Source organism: Ambystoma mexicanum, chromosome 3p (genome assembly GCF_040938575.1).
Source record: "Ambystoma mexicanum isolate Mex_15411 chromosome 3p, UKY_AmexF1_1, whole genome shotgun sequence".
Classification (NCBI taxonomy): domain Eukaryota; kingdom Metazoa; phylum Chordata; class Amphibia; order Caudata; family Ambystomatidae; genus Ambystoma; species Ambystoma mexicanum.
Genome location: NC_090925.1, coordinates 688,936,826 through 688,954,404, shown reverse-complemented (window position 1 = coordinate 688,954,404; position 17,579 = coordinate 688,936,826). Strand labels below are relative to the sequence as shown.

Below are 17,579 nucleotides of genomic sequence, written 5' to 3'. Positions count from 1 at the left end.
GGGCTGGGTTGGTATATTTATCCTTTACCTTTGACTACTGTATGCTATGCTTCTTTAAGGGCACTATTCTTTGGCTAATGGAACAATAGCATCTCGGGGAACTTTGATGGGACTAATTTGAATGACTTTGAGAAACGTATTCTAACGCCCCTGGGATGCTCACTCTTTGTGAATAGAAGCAAGCCTAATGTTGCTTCTATTAGGCCTTCTGATAGACTGTCCCGTCCTTTTCAATCTTTGATCTCTTTCAAGATGGCTCCTATAGGCAATAGGGATGCCACGCCACCTTCTTATAATGTTAACCACAGCCTGATTCAGTTTCTTTCTGCATACAGAGCAATGGTACTCAGTCAATGGGTAATTTCAAGGGTTGCGCCACCATTGCAAATTTGACCAGTGAGGACAGACCTTTGTATGTAGGCGAACCTGTCTTCTTTGTTTACGGTAGTGTAGCTTTCCCATGGTTACCTAGGAATTGGCAGGGAACCTGTTATTTAGGGATTCTGTTACCCAGGGTATTCATAGCAAGCACTGTAGAAATCTCAAAGGCTAGTCCAAGGTTGGACGAGAATGGCGATACTTCAGCACAAGTTCTGGGTGACGTAGCTAAATCCTTCGTACCATTTTGGGGGCAAATATTGAATTCTGAGGATATCAGAAGACTAGTGATAGTACTGGAGAGGCTCATCAACCGGACCACTGACATACTCTATAACATGACTTTAGAACAAAAAGCGATAAGGTTAGTGGCACTTCAGAACCGGATGGCATTAGACGTCATCCTGGCTGAGCGTGGTGGGGTATGTAAATTAGTGGGGTTCGCTTGTTGTGTTATCGTCCAGATTCCTCCCCAACCATCATTAAGGCAATACAAAATCTGCACGTCGTTAGTTCAGAAGTGCATGTTCCCGAGGGAAACTGGAATCTTAGCGCTTGGTTCTGGGACTTCTTGCGATCTTGGGGATGGAAGCTACTCTTGGTCTTGCTGATCATTCTGGTATTCTGTTGTTTTTCTGTTGTTGCATACAATGTCTTCCTGGTATGTGTTTGGTGTTAGGAAGATGTTGTGCACAAGCCATGGGTACATTAGGACACAGGGTACGCGCCCCTGAGAAAATGACCAACGAATTTGTGTTGAAAGAAATCTCAGTATCTGACCTCATGGCGATCGATATCTCTGATAGTGATTCAGGATGTATGGACATTGAGACATGGAGTTACTCGTAAAGTGACTAGAAGTAGTTTAGCGCTTGGCTTAGGCCAAAAGCAGGGTTTGTTAAACGGGATATCATATTGTGCCTCCTTTCTTGTATATATTGGCCTAAGTCCAGTCGCTCTGCGAAGAAAACCGTGTTGCAAAGTTCTGATTTTAGATCGACTTTGCCACCATTTTAGGTCTATCCGCCATTTTGATTTCCATTCCAATGTAACTCTGTGTTCTAAATGGTGGACAGTGTTTCCCGCTTGTAACTGAGCCGTCCTGAACCTTGTACTATAGTTAATGTTTAGACTGTCCGTTGGCCGAATGTTTGGGTTGAGTAAAGAGACCTTGTCCCATGCCTGACTTGTAGTCTAAGGATTGTCTGCGCCAATAAGTCTGATCCACGGACATACATCGACCACAATGTCAAGCAAATATCGAACGTGGACACTGGCTGAACTGCATTGTAAAGGACATGTGCTAAGGCTTACTGTTAAATCCAAGAATAAACTGTTGCCATTGTAATCTGTTTGTATGTAAACCGAGGATGATCCATGTGCATATTGTCGTACAAGCCATAAGTGAACTCAGCACAAACTCTAGACCATGGATTATTAACTTGCAGAGGGGCTGGGCATTATTACCGAAAATGTATAAAATGCCCAACTGTTTAGATGTCCAGTACCTATCACTTCTCACGCCGAAAGGGCTGGTATTCGCTGTGATGTACTGAGGGCCAGATAGCTATCTGTATCTGTTTTGTTTCCTTGTAAATGCGCAGTAGTAATAGAATAAAGATCTGTGAATCTTTATAAGCCCGTGTTTGGTGTACTTCCTTTTGGGGTACTCAGCCTCGATGTTTCCTTGCTTTTACACACTTACGGCTCTAGCCAATAATCACAGTATACATTCATATCTTGTTAGAATGGAGGCATCTAGAAGGTGAAGGAACTCTCTAGATCTTTGCATCACAGTGCAGACAGCGCAACAAATAAATTTCAGGGGCACCTGTGGTCCAGGGATGAATATCGGTTTCTAAACCATCAAACAGCCCCACACCTCTAGTAAATCAGAAGGAATCCAAACAGATTGGAAAGACAAGTCAATTATAAATCTCCTTGTCCAATTTAGGTAACGTGGACGGAAGGTCGTGAATCGTTGGTTAGATGCAACACAGCGAAAACACAATTATTACCCCATGATAAAAGGGACTATCCAGTGAAGGTTGTATACAAATATCTACTTTAATTACAATCACAACAGACAGTTCTAGCACACTACAAACTACAACCCATGCTGCAAAGGAATGCAGAGGGCAGATCATTTCAATGAAGTTAAAGGGATGCACTCTGGATACTGACAGGAGGGTAGTCGGTATATTAATTCATAACATTAATTCAAGGATACTTGGTTTCAACACAAAAGAAGCAGCGGGTAGTAAAATGTCACTAGAGGCCTCCGCAGAAGGACCAGGGGGACAGAACCACAATGTACCCTGTGCTTGTAGACGTTCTTGGTGCTCGACAGTGTAGATTTGGTTGCAGGGTGCTTTTCAATTTCTGTAACAGAGTTGATGATGGGAGATAGCTGTGGGTATCAGGCAGCAGGCAGTTCAGCGAGCAAAGCTGGTGCTGCAGGCTAGTCTACACAGTGGCTCAGTGTCAGGAATCGTTGCGTCAGGGTTGGTCGGCAGCTCCGAAGCAATGGTCGAGGTGTTTCGGACAGCTTCAGCGACTGCAGCATAACAACAGTCAGCGGTGCAGTTGGTTGCAGCTCAAAGGGCTCGACTGGCTCGTATATGTCCTTTAAGTCGGACATCGATAGATCCTTGTCAATGCACTCCTCCTAGCTTCTTCAGTGGGCTTGAGTCGTCCTTTAAGCCAGATGGCCCAAAATTGAGGAGAGTGTTGCAAGCAGATGGCTTGTCCTTGGTTTGGTTCAGAGTCTCTCTGGCACTTCCCAGATAAGAAGCTTGCTGCAGAGCCTAGCAGGGCACACTGTGATGGCTGGGCACCAGTTCTAGAGCTGATGTAGGGACCTCTGGTTTTAGTATCATCCTCTATTCCCGGGTAGATGTTTAGGGGAGGGATATTGCTTTCCTTTTGGAGGTCCTGACATTCCAACACTGGCGGAAGAAGTAAGGCAGACTGTACCTGAGTTCTTCTTGTTACTCTTTGTGAAGTCTTCAGATGATCTGCCCAAAAGAGGGTCTCAGCGCTCTTTTAAATCCAAATGGGCCACCGTGATTGGGGTAGAGTAAGCCCACCTTAATGAACCAATCCCGGGTCCCCACCAACAATCTCCTGTATGCATGAGGTCATAACCAGAGTGCTTTGCAACAGAAAGGGTAGAGTGGTGAAAACATGCAATACTAAGTCCTACCAATCTTTCTGCGTACTGTGGATAAAAGGGTATCTCTAGTTAATTGAGCTCTATGTGGTTCCTGATTAAAGTGGCAAATCTCCCTTGAAGCTCTGGGAACACGCACTGGGGGATAGTTCAAGCACAATACAGTCACCTTGGCAATACGCACTGGGATGATAGCTCAAGCACACTGCACTCACTTTGGCAACAAGCACTGGGAGGATAGTTCAAGCACAATACAGTCACACTGGCAATAGGCACTGGGGGGATAGCTCAGGCACAATGCATTCACTGCGGGAACAAACACTGGAGGATACCTCAAGCATAAAGCACTCACCTTGGCAACAAGCACTGGAAGGGTACCAAAAGCACAATACACTGAGTGTGGGAACAAGCACTGGGAGGATACCTCAAGCACAATGCACTCATTTTGGGAACAAGCATTGGGAGGATGCTTCAATCACAACACACTCTTCTCGGGAACAAGGCAATGCTGTACATCATGTGTTCAATACCCTGGTTAGGCAGACTCAGCCCTTCAACACTCCACTCCCGCAGGTGTTTACTTGTGTACAATGAGTGGGTAATAATCATGACATAGATCAAAGCATTTAGAAGCTGTGGAAATCCAGCATGAAGTTCTATATGAATTACAAAGTGTTTATCATTGCAAAAAATTACCATAATGCTTCTATCTGTCTAATGAGAAACTCTAAAGAACAATAGTGGTATTAATTACTTTAAATTTGTGTCCTCAACTTATCTGCCAACTTAAAGGAGCATAGCTTCACTTTCCACAAGTAAAGGATTGTGCACCCAGCAATCTATATTCAATTACTTTACAGATGTATGTGTGAGTTTCAGTCTGAGAAACAAGCATTAGTAGTACATAAAAAAGAAGAGAGAAAGAGAAAAAAAAGATAAAACACACTTGACGTAAGTGCAGTACCACCACGGAGGGGTGGTGAAAAGGGGTTGGCTTAGGATACAATGAGAAGAGCTTGAGCAGGGGCCTTTTGGAGAGGTGTATACCACACACCAAGATGAAGAAGATGAAGTGAACACAGAAGGACAGTTCCCTTTGATAAAGTTAGAGCAGGGCTATAGGATTAAGGTCTGCGTGCATAGTAGGGTGCAGTGCCAACATGGAGATACGCAAAGGCAAATATGGGCCCAAGATCGGATATACAGGCAGAGGAGGGTCCACATGTACCTTGAAAGCAAACAAAACCAGTAGCAAGGTCAGCATGTAAACAGGCAAAGGGGGAGCCAGGTCAGCAGGCGAGGAGGATCTGCTGGGAAACAGGTAGAACCAAAAAACAGGAACTGCTGAGAAGCAAGCAGATCTGGGCGCAGGATCTGATGAGAAACCACTAGGTCAGGGAGCAGAATCTACCGGGAAATGGGTATGCCTGGGATCAAGATCTGTTGGGAAACAGGCAGATCAGTGAGCAGGATCTGTTAGCAGGATCTACTGGGAAACAGATAGATCAGGGTGCAGGATCTGCTGGGAAACACGAATTAGGGAGGAGGACCTGCTGGGAAACAGGTAGATCAAAAAAAGAGGAACTGCTGACAAGCAAGCAGATCTGGCATCAGGATCTGATGCAAAGCAAGAAGATCAGCTAGCAGAATCTACTGGGAAACAGGTAGGCTAGGAAGCAGATCTACCAGGAAACAGGTATGCCTGGGATTAGGATCTGTTGGGAAACAGGCAGATCGGGGAGCAGGATCTGTTGAGAAGCAAGAGTATCAGCGAGCAGGATCTACTGGGAAACAGTTAGATCAGAGGGCAGGATCGGCTGGGAAACAGGAAGATCAGGGAGCAGGATCTGCTATTAAACAGGTAGATCAGGGAGCAGGATCTGCTGGGAAACAGGTAGATCATGGTGCAGGATCTGCTGTTAAACAGGTAGTTCAACAAAACAGGAACTGCTGACAAGCAAGCAGATCTGGGAGCAGGATCTGATGAGAAGCAAGAAGATCAGCAAGCAGGATCTGCTGGGAAACAGGTAGGTTAGGAAGCAGGATCTACTGTGAAACAGGTAGATCATGGAGCAATATCTGCTGGGAAACAGGTAGATCAGGGAGCAGGATCTGCTGGGAAACAGGTAGATCAGGGAGCAGGATCTGCTGGGAAACAGGTAGATCAGGGACCAGGACCTGCTGGCAAAAAGGTAGGTTAGGAAACATGATCTACTGTGAAACAGGTACATCAACAAAACAGGAACTGCTGACAAGCACGCACATCTAGGAGCAGGATCTGACGAGAAGCAAAAAGATCAGCAAGCAGGATCTGCTGGGAAACAGGTAGGTTAGGAAGCAGGATCTACTGTGAAACAGGTAGATCAAGGAGCAGGATCTTCTGGGAAACCGGAAGATCGGGGAACAGGATCTGCTGGAAAACAGGCAGATCAGGGAGAAAGATCTGCTGGGAAAGGTAGATCAGAGAGCAGGATCTGCTGGGAAAAAGGTAGATCAGGCAGCAGGATCTGCTGGGAAACAGGTAGATCGGGGAGCAGGAAATGCTGGGTAACAGGTAGATCGGGGAGCAGGAAATGCTGGGTAACAGGTAGATCAGGGAGCAGGATCTGCTGGGAAACAGGTAGATCGGGGAGCAGGATCTGTTGAGAATCAAGAGTATCAGCGAGCAGGATCTGCTAGGAAACAGTTAGATCAGAGAGCAGGATCTGCTGAGAAACAGGAAGATCAGGGAGCGGGATCTGCTGGGAAACAGGTAGGTTAGGAAGCAGGATCTACTGTGAACAGGTAGATCATGGAGCAGGATCTGCTGGGGAAACAGGTAGGTTAGGGTGCATGATCCACTGTGAAACTGGTAGATCACGAAGCAGGATCGGCTGGGAAACAGGAAGATCAGGGAGCAGGATCTGCTGGGAAACAGGATGATCAGGGAGCATGATCTGCTGTTAAACAGGTAGATCAGGGAGCAGGATCTGCTGGGAAACAGGTAGATCATGGTGCAGGATCTGCTGTTAAACAGGTAGTTCAACAAAACAGGAACTGCTGACAAGCAAGCAGATCTGGGAGCAGGATCTGATGAGAAGCAAGAAGATCAGCAAGCAGGATCTGCTGGGAAACAGGTAGGTTAGGAAGCAGGATCTACTGTGAAACAGGTAGATCATGGAGCAATATCTGCTGGGAAACAGGTAGATCAGGGAGCAGGATCTGCTGGGAAACAGGTAGATCAGGGAGCAGGATCTGCTGGGAAACAGGTAGATCAGGGACCAGGACCTGCTGGCAAAAAGGTAGGTTAGGAAACATGATCTACTGTGAAACAGGTACATCAACAAAACAGGAACTGCTGACAAGCACGCACATCTAGGAGCAGGATCTGACGAGAAGCAAAAAGATCAGCAAGCAGGATCTGCTGGGAAACAGGTAGGTTAGGAAGCAGGATCTACTGTGAAACAGGTAGATCAAGGAGCAGGATCTTCTGGGAAACTGGAAGATCAGGGAACAGGATCTGCTGGAAAACAGGCAGATCAGGGAGAAAGATCTGCTGGGAAAGGTAGATCAGAGAGCAGGATCTGCTGGGAAAAAGGTAGATCAGGCAGCAGGATCTGCTGGGTAACAGGTAGATCAGGGAGCAGGATCTGCTCGGAAGCAAACAAAGCAGTTACAAAGGCTTTCGGAAACATGCAGCCCAGGAAGCCGGTTCTGTTGGGAAACTGACAGAGCATGGCCAGTTGGGAAATATGCAAAGAAGGGAGGGAGGCCTGGTGGGAGACAGGCTGAGCAGGAACATTCACCACCAAAGAGGTGGAGCATGAAATGGGATCTGGAGGGAAACAGTATAGCTCTCAATTGCTTGTCGTTTGGATGGTGCAACAACTTTGATTTAAACCTATTTTTGGTGTAAACAATTGCCAATCGTGTTCTTCGAACAGACTTTGATGGAACATTCAGGTTAGCCCAACACATCAACTTCACAGGACTCTCTGGGTATCCGATTACAACTCGACTTCCTACAAAACAGGCAGGAGTGTGGGCAAAAGCAGACAGAGCACAAAACAGTAAACATGGTTCGCCGATAAACAAATCAGGAAGCAAGGTCTGCTGGGATACAGGCAGCGCAAGGTTTGCTGGGATACATGCAGATAAATAAAAGAAAGCTCAACCTGCCAGGAAGCAGGCAGACGAGCAGGCAAGGCATGCTGGCAAACAGGCACCGCATGGAAAGAGCAATACGAGGGTGTGAGCAGGATGAGTAGGAGGAGCCAGGGCAGGTGATTGACGGCAATGAGGAATTATGGGAAAGCCATGACATTGCAAAGGGGAAGGGCAATGCAAAGAACCAAGAAGAGGGCTTCAGGCAGAGGGCAGCCAGGCAATGCGTAGGGGCCAAATAACCCCATAAAGCAGCCAAGAGGTGGTACCTGGGCACAAGGTGGTGCAGGCTGTTTTCTGGACGTTCTGCCCCTCGCAGAAAGCCCCTCCGTTGAGGGGCGTCGGGTTGGTGCAGGTCCGTGTCCGTTTCTGCCACCCTCGTCCACAGCTGGTACTGCAGGGGGACCATTCGGTCCAGGTGGACCAGCCACCATTCACTGTCGGGGGACAGAGAAAGACAAAGGTTGTGAGATGGGCGCAGTGCACGGTTGGCAGATGGAAGCAGGCGCTTCTCCGACTCCTCCCTGTACCTTCCCCAAAACATCCAAGGCCTCCGATAGTGCTCACCAAGGATGGGCGCGTGGCTCCTATAGGGTGTGTGAAAGGGGGGGGGGGCGCAACATGAATTCTTACCCAATGAACCAGTATACTACATGTGGGCACAGGGTGCTCGCTCTAACCATTGGTCAGCGGACATTTGATAAGCAGGTGAGTGCCTATCTGCTGACTGCACCAGGTTCCCTTGGTGGGACTTCCCCTACCCACAGTGCATTGCAGGACCATGGTGGCTTGTTCAGAGGTGTTGAGCGAGCCTTTGCTGCTGAGAGTGAACGGGGCTAGTGAGGCCACGAATTTACCAGCCGAGGCTCTGCAATGCTGTACACATGCGCAAACAAGGTGATGTGAAAAGGGCGCTAGTAGGTGTCCCTCTGTGAATTCAAAGGGGGTTGCAACCAAGGAGGCGAGAGCAGTTCAGCTGAGACTGCTCTCTCTGGGGGCGGGGTGAGCGGAGACCGAGGGGAGATCTCATCTGGAGGCTCGCGGCGGATGACGTGCCGCTGAGTGGACATCTCATTCCCTTGCGGGCCTGAAGGCTGACCAGGGCTTGCCACGTTTGAGGGAAATGCTTGGGGCTGCCACATGGGCTGGTGACGTGTAGCACAGTAGTGTAGTCCTTGCAGTCCTCTGAGGTTAGATAGGGGTTGCTCTACTCTGAAGGGATGCCAGGGCACTGCTCACCCCCCCTCAGAACATGACAGGCATCAGACTGTCTGAAGTGTAGGGCACAGCTGGGGGGGGCACATAACGAAATCAGAAGAGCCGTCGACAGGCTGGTGTGTCTGGAGGCTAGTGGGCATGAGTCGCTTTTTAGATGGTTGTGTTATTAGCTGTCTGATGAGCCCAACATCATCCAGAGACTGGCAATTATTGGAATGTGAGCGGCTGCATGGGTTTGCCCTTAATCCAACACACAAGTGACCAGAGTCCTTTTTTTCTTTCACTATAACAGAAGGACTGATTGCATGGGGAATGTATGGTTTGGGGACTGAAGACTGTAAACAAAAGACAGACTTTGTAAAAGGCAGCCCGTGAATCCCTCCCCCCCCCGCACCATCGCAAAGTCAGTCTTATGGCTTCCCCACTCACTGTTTCTAGTTTGGGGGTATACCCCTGTAGCCCTGCACCACCCCCTCGCCACACTCTTCCCGCCCCCACCACCTATCTGAACCGGCCTCCGCTGCCTCTTCCTTCTATTCTCCAGGCCTCTTCCCTGAAACCGGGCGTACTGTGCGCCACGCAACGTAACGTGGTCTTTTGTGCGTCAGGTTTTAAGGGAGGCTGACTAGATACTGCAATCGGAATTAAGGCCATCTGATCTGATAAGATTCTACCACCTTGCCCTTCTTCATACCCCAAACCTTTTGGACTGACCCCACTCTGAACCCACCCAGAGATCTGAAGAATGACCCATCTAACAAGGTTACCACCAGAGTCCCCGTACCAATCCCCTACACCGAATCCCTAAAACCATCACCCTAAACAGCCACCATTCTCGCAAATCGACGACTCACTCTCCTCACAGGGACCATTGAAAGGACACTTACTCCCCAGCCAATGCCACAGACATATCCCCAATAGAAAGCCACACAGCCTGCAGTGACAAGTGGGCAGACTCCCTAAAAAAGGTCTAGTTGGGATATGGCGTGGACTTACCACGAATGACATTGATGGAAAGGTGTAGAATCCACACTATTTTGCACACATAGGGGAGAGATTTGACATCCCCAAAATGATAAGCCTTCAGCGGAGAGGTCAAGTCCAGAAGGGGTGGAATTCAGGGGCAGGACCATCTCCTGAAGGGGCATCATCGAGCGTGCGGCCTACTCAGAAGGGCATCGTATGAGGAGGTATGTCATTTGTCAGCTGTTGGAGATTAGGCCACAAGGGATTTTGACCACTTGTGAACACAATTTCACAAACAATGGAGGTTGTGCACAAGGGAGGAGCACAACTGCTCGTCCTCCGACACAAGTTTCGAAGGATCTATGTGATCACTGCGACCACACATAATTTCGACTGCCCAAAATGCTGACTTTCTTTTATCAAACCCCCTTTACACCACATAGATATGCAGGGGGAGACCCCCGCAGCCCCCCATATTACTATAATATCCCATACCCCCATATATATGTGGTGTAAAGGGGGTGTTTGAAAAAAAAACGTCTGGCCGTTCGGCCGTCGCAATTGTGAGGGCGACATTTTGGGCCATTTCCGTTTCGATTGTTCAACCCATCAGACAATGAGCCCTTGGACTGACAACATCTATCCTGCCACATCATTGCAGAAGTCCCCTGCAAGACTCCTCCAACGCATACACATCATCATCACTGCAAAGTCTAACCTGGACCCCATCTTGATGGCTGAAACTTGGAGAACACAGAACTACCTTCCAGAACTCAGCATTCTAACCTCTCGGTGGTAGACCACCAAGACCTTCAAGAGAGCTATGGAACGTCACAGGAGGGTATTGTTTGCTGTCTCGTTCTGCTCACAGACCTACACACCTACTTCACTGAAATTAATTGGGCCATCTTTTTGAGCAGTCCAAGCAACACTTGCCTTGCATTGCTTTGCCTGTGCAATAATGGATACAGGCGAGTTCCAAAAAAAGAAGGAGGGGTGGTTGGGATTGCCATGTTCCAATAGATCTGCGGAGAGGGCACTCCATAGCTGGGTGACAAGGAAGTCAAATCACCTCAGTCTGCACATGCACAGTTGGCTGTTGAGGTGGGGGAGTCGCATGATCAGAGATAGAGGAGGCAAGGAATGGAAGAAAAGAGCAGGTTCTCAGCAATTCAGGCTTTAAGTGAGCTGGGGCTCAGCTTAGCGGGAGGAGAGGTCTTAAAATCGCTCTCACGCTGGAGCCCGGCCGAGGCTCACTGACCCATTTCAATTAATCTTACAACAAGTGTCCTTCTCCAACACCATTTTTCCTAGTTCTCTATTTCTCTCACTTTCCATGTGTGTCTCATTTTCTCTTTGTGTCTATTTCTATATGTCTCACCCCGCCCCACTCACACTTCAGTTTTGTTCTCACACCCTCTTTCACTCTCTTCGGAGTCTGGCCTTCTGAACATGCTCTTCTGAAACATCTCAGTGTTTCCAACCCTAACGTCAGCATAATGGTTTATTTTTAAGTCATTGGGGCTCATTCTAAGATCCCCGTTCTGGAAAAAATGCAGGAAAAATGCCAGTAATTCCAGCTGTAAAACCCAATTTGATCAATTTTAATTGATCGAATGGTACATCTTGCTGAAATCTGCTAGTACAGTTCGATCGATTCAAATCTATCAAATTGTGTAATCGTTACGAACATGGGGAGCAGAGGTTGCAGGGCTATCCCCTGCTCCCCATGTTCGGTATTGATTACCTTGGGGTTGCAGGGGTGTCCCCTGCTTCTTGAGGATTGGCGGCGGGGGACGATGAGAAAAGGGAACCCTATGGCGTCGGATTCAACTAGCGTAAGAGGGACAGAACTGACGCCTCAAGGTCTAAGAAGGAAGCGGACATGCAAAGGTCATTGGGGGATGATAAGGAAGGGTAGGGGGAATGGATTGACAACATTGGTTTCACAGTGAAATTGACTACGATCAATTCCGCCGCAAATAATTCTGCCACAACCAAATCATATAGATCCATTCCATTCCAGCATTTTTTCTGGACCAGGCAAACACAAGTTTGTCAGTGGGTGCAGTGATCTACTGGCAGCCCTGACCTGCCGGGAGTTCAGGCCGCTACCGGCAAATAAATGCGAGAATCACTGGCACTGCTAATACCGGGATATCGAGCAACACCAATGGTAAGACAGTTTTGCCGGTATCCTGCCCGAATTACTGGCAGGATACCAGCAAAACTGTAATAGGGGACATTGCCTTTAAATTTCATTCTGTCAGCTTAATACAACCATCTCTTAAAGTTGCTCATCAATCACCGACTGATTTTGACCCGTTTTGACACTGGTATTGTTATGTATAAAAGATGACAGGCTTTGAAAACTCACACATTTTTCAGACAATCCACAGTGAGATTAAAATATTTGCTAAAGATCACACACTTTGGTTTAACAGTGAGTATGGGATTTTTTCACACCCACTTCCAGTTTGTTGTCATGCATTGTGTTAAGAAACGGTCAATATCCATATAAAGACTTTCTTTTTTGTGTGTCAAACTAGCAGATATCGGAGGTCGTAAGTGTAAACTATGCTTTCAAAGGGGAATTGTATTATTGTTGGCTTTCATTGTGTAATAATAAGGAATTTGATACACAACTAGATCTGTGTGTGTGTTTTCAGTCCAAAATGCTCAATCACAACTCCAATTACATAACAATTTACATATTAGAAAAAGTGCTACTGATAACAAAGAAACATGTTAAAAAGGTAATTGCCCAGGATCTCAATGTCAATCCGTCCTCAATATGAACACTCTCAAGAGACCCCATCGGTAACAGGTGAAGCCCACTTAGCGAAACGCGTGTCAGGAGCTGCAAGTCTATAGGGGTCATTACGAGTTTCGAGGTAGCCATGGCGCTATTAGCGCCATGGCTGCCTCCAAACCCGGATCCGGGTCCGATGTCTCTGAATGGGGACTTACCGGTCATTCCAACCTTGGAGGTAAATCCCCATTCAGAAAACCATTCCCCATTCCCATTTGAGCCCTCATAGGGCTCAGTGGGAATTGGGAAGGAGCAAATAACAGCAGGCCCGTTATTTGCTCCATGGTCCCTTAACTAGTCCCGCAAAGAACGGCTGGTCAGACCAGCCGTTCCTGGTGGGACCTGCTAAGGGACCTCGGAATATGGCGGCAGGGGGTTAACGGCACAGGCATCCAACCGGTGCCATTCACCCCCTACCGCCATACTCGGAATGAGGCCCTATGTCTCCTTCTGTTCTGCAGGGTGGACCCTGAAGGAGACATTACGGGCACTGTGGATGGTTGAGAGAGGAGGAGGGAGGGGGCGCTGCTTTCCCCAGCAAAGGCAGCAGGAGCTCTGTACTTCATTGTGATGAAGCGAAAAGAAATGCTTTCTTTTCAACCCACCACCCAGTTCAGTATCGGTACTGCCTTTCAGGCTTTGGGAAGTGCAGGTACTGAACACCTCAAAATTAAGACGTACAGGCACCGAGGGCCAGGTGGGTCTGGCCCATTTAAAGCAATGGGTTTATGTGAGGAATCTTTTTCCGAGGTAGGAAAGGTGCCTTTCATGTGTACGTCGTCCTTTCCTCGCGGGATAAAATTTCACGGGTTTTGTTGCTGCAGGTTCTATAACGAAAAAAAAACTCATCGAAATGTTTAGGGGCGGGGGGTTAGAAAAAAATACATATGGGGTGTGGGTGTTCAGGAATAGATACAAAATTAAAGACGATTGGGGGGTTCGGGGGGAGAGAGAGAACCCCACAAAATAAAAAAATGTTGTTATAATATCCGGGGAAAAAAAACTGCGACATTTCATCCCGCGGTGAAATGACACAGAACTCTTTCATGAGAGGTGCATTCTGAGATAAGTCAGAAGCTCGCCTATCCTCCCAAATATTCACATCCAAGCAGCCCCCTTCATTCCGCCTATAAATCCCCATGGTCCTAATCCTACTGGTGGCCAGTGCCCAGGACCCATTAAGGCTTGCAGCACAAAAGGCCTTCTTCATACCGTGTCCCTTAAAAGTCAGTTCCACTGCAGAGGGTGTAATTGAAAATGTTACAGGACAAACTCAGCGCTTGGAACTAGTACTCTCAGTTAGTTGTGGGTGTTCGGGGATTGATCCCATTAAATAGAGGACTGAGAGTGACTCAAAGGACTATTGCTACAATTTAATAAAAACTCAATTTGCTTTAAAGTCAGATCGATGGGTCTTTGAGAATTTTGTATGCAAATTGTACGCCTAGGCCTTGATAACGACCAAATTGGTTGAAACACGTGTCGGCTATATCTATGGACTACTGCACAATTTAAATACAAGAATACTACTCTCAAGTCAATGTTTGGATTATTCCTAACAATCTCATGATTTATTAAGTCTTTTGTTATTGCTGGACTACTAACTGAGAGTACTAGTTCCAGGTGCGGAGTTTGTCTTGTAACAGTTTCATTACATTTTACTGCAATTTGAACCTTTTGTGGGAGGTTCACAGTTATTGAGACTCCCGCTGTTGGATCTTTTTGAAAACTCAATAGGTTTGGTAATTAGCGCACAGTAACTTGTATCTAAGCCAAATTTAGGTTTTCCCACTGCAGAGGGGCCATGCAGATTGGAGGGGGCGAGATCACAGCATTAGGTGGGCAGAAGAAACCCCATGGAAAAGGTACTGGTAAATGAACGCAGAGCCATAGGCTGACAGCAGGGCTGTGGCTCTTGGAAAAGAAAATGATTGGTGTCACTGCCCGCCTTCTCAACCCCCCAGAAACAACCATCAGAGGTATAGAGGAGGAACCATTCAGGAAAGAGGGGTCATATCATAGAATGCTGTTCACCATCACCTACAACTGATGTAAAATGGTCTGGGCTTTAGTCGAACACTGGAACGTTGTTTGTTCTATTTAGAAAAATAGTGCAGACGCAGGCCTTAACTGCTGAGAAAGGCTGGTCCCTACCTGCTGGCCTGCCCGTTGGAGCGGTGCACCCCACTCCTGCAACTCACTAATGGGCCCTGGGCTGCAACAGTCCTTCTGATGAGGTACTGGGCCTCATTATAAGTTTGCCAGTCCGGGAACTACGGTACCGGTAAGCTTGCCGGTACCGTAGTTCCCGGACCGGCAAACTACGAGTTGTGCTCGTGGGTGCCTTTCTGCCCGTCACGTCGGACCTGGCAGGCAGAAAGGCACCCGCGAGCACAGCATGTCGGATTGCATCCGACCTCCCCATTCCCATTCAGCCCCTATGGAGAGCATCTTTTTTCTGGCGCTCACAAATGGTCAATTACGGGGTCCGGCAGGGCCGTAATGACCCGTTAATTGCCCATTCGCGGGCAATCTTCCCAAATATTCACATCCAAGCAGGACCCCTTCAGTCAGTCTATAAATCCCTATGGTATTACAAGCACAGCTACTGCCGATGTCATAATGAGGCCCACTGTCTCCAATTGGGCACACCTTTTCTGGCCTCTGGCCCTCACTCTATGGCCCGCTCACTGCTCTGTTCCTCTCAACTGTAGCTGCCTATCTCCCGCATCGTTCGCGTCTTCGTCATCCCCAACAACGCTGCCCAAGCAATGCTATCTTGGCCGTTTGTTCTTTTTTCTTTTTAATAACTTTATTGTTACCTTGGCCCCAGGCTGTGGAACAGCAACCCCCAAGATATTAGAGCTCTCGAATCGTTGTATCAGTTTCGTAGAGCCCTCTAGATCTATCGTTTTAAATAAGGTGGCGGTGGGGGTTAGTGGGTGCTATGGGTGTATTCTGCTGTCTGTTAAAATTGATTCCTTTTTGAACTGCTCCTTGGTGGCTTTGTGTATCAGCTGTGCCTTTATACGGTTGAGTCTGTTCTGTGCACGTTAAAATGCGCCAAATCAAATCAACTACATAGTTGTACGTACAAGTAGCCAATATTATCATGTCGTTACAGCCCATTTTGGCTGGGTTTAAATGCTGTTATTAGCCTTTCTTCCTTGTTAAGCGCGCTCAGCCTGACCTTGGGCCCCTAACTCAGGAGCAGGATGATAACGTCCATTACAGTCCTCCAAGGAAGACTGGAAGAGCTCAGTAATAGGGCGTTAAGACCCGATCTGGTGCGCCAGAACGGATCTTAAGGCCATTAGCACCGTGTGTTACCCAAGCGGTAACCCTGGGTGCTAAAAAAAGTCTTTTCATTCATTGAACAGGACGCTTCACGTGTTCAATAAATTAAAATACTGTCTAAAGATGGCCGCAATGGAAATGTTCACGGTGGCCATGGAGCGACAGCAGAAGTGCGGCGATGGCAGTAGAGGGGCCACCACTGCCATTGAAAACAGGTAAGTAGGGTGGGGGCACTGGGAGGACGTAAACATTTTTTAAAAAAGAAGGTAGGGTGGGGCTAAAATGGTGCCGCAGGTGGGGGAAGCGGCCAGTAGGCTGCTCACGCCGCGGGCTGAGATTAGCAGTTTCACCCAGTGTTTCGAGCAGCCTGATTGGTTGGCTCCCCCACCCGGGTGCTAATAAGCTGAAAACCACACATTCCCAGGCGGCCTTTCAAACTAACTCGATCCTCCACCACCGTGGCAGCCAATAAAGAGGTCTCTCCTCAGTAGCCAAACATTCATAACTGTGCTGGCGCTCCTCTTTCATCATGTTCTCCCATCAGCTGTACTGTTTCATACTAAATCACTCCGCCACTACCTTCAGTCACATGTAGTACTATATGAATTTGATATACTAGCCATACACCTATGAGACAGCCCTATGGCGGGGTGCCTCCAGTGGGCTTCCCCCACCCGCAGCACCATTTTAGCCCCACCCTACCTTCTTTTTTTAAAGGAGTATCAATTTTAGGGGAGAAGCAGATGCTGACGCCTTTTCTGAGCGGCTGTGGTAGCTCCTTTGGAGAGCGAGGGCACCAGGATCTGGAATCTCTCCGTTTGGGATCGGTGGATGACGCTCCAACTCTGACTTTGAGGATCTTGTTCTGGAATCAATAGCATCAGGTCCATCTGTGAACTGTAGTATCTAATGTTGATGACCGTGCTGCCCGATGTTATACCTGATCTGGCGTATCGGAATTTGGTATTAGTACTGCCAGGGACCATTAGTGAATTGCAGACGTTCAGTCGTTTGGGGCAGTGCCACCAGGAGTCACCTCATGCCTCGAGTGAATCATTTTGGGACATCTTTGCTTTGCAGGAGGGCCCACTTTGGGGAGCTGTGGTACCACACCGGCTCTTTGTCTGCAAGGCTGCTCAATGCCCTCCCGCCAGCCTTCAGCTGGGGCTTCATTACAAGGGATGAGGCCTGGCAGCAGGAGACCGCTTCAGTGCAAGTCCAAGAGTTGTTTGGTCTTAAGGTTTTCGAAAGCCACATATTGTATGTTTCCTGCAGTGGACATCGCTGGTCTCATTAAATAAAACAATTTATCCATGATTCCCCAGAACATGTTGTAATATTGACCCCAATTCCCTGAAAATCAATATTGCATTTCTCACACGAATAGACATAGAAGAGGACATATCTCCCTGAGAAACAAATGCTCACATGTCCGCGTTGCAGGGGAACAGTGTGATACTTGCCTGCATCATGCTGAACGTAGAAGGGGTGCAGGATAGAACATGAAAAGAGTTGAGGAAGGGCATCTCCCAGTATTACCCAAATTGACCTTTGGCAATTGACCTTTTGCACGATTGACCTAATTATAGTGGT

The 17,579-nt window shown here is 47.8% G+C and overlaps 1 protein-coding gene across 2 annotated transcripts in view; it reads right to left on the bottom strand.

Annotated features, from left to right (window-relative positions):
• UNC5A (unc-5 netrin receptor A) overlaps positions 1 to 17,579 on the bottom strand; it is a 1,152,281-nt gene that overhangs the window by 352,107 nt on the left and 782,595 nt on the right. The window contains exon 6 of one of the 2 annotated variants that reach the window (XM_069651482.1): positions 7,963 to 8,130. The exons of the other annotated variant lie outside the window; for it this stretch is intronic. Coding sequence (XP_069507583.1) covers positions 7,963 to 8,130 — 168 coding nt within the window. The remainder of the gene's footprint in view (positions 1 to 7,962; positions 8,131 to 17,579) is intronic. 2 annotated transcript variants of the gene reach the window in all.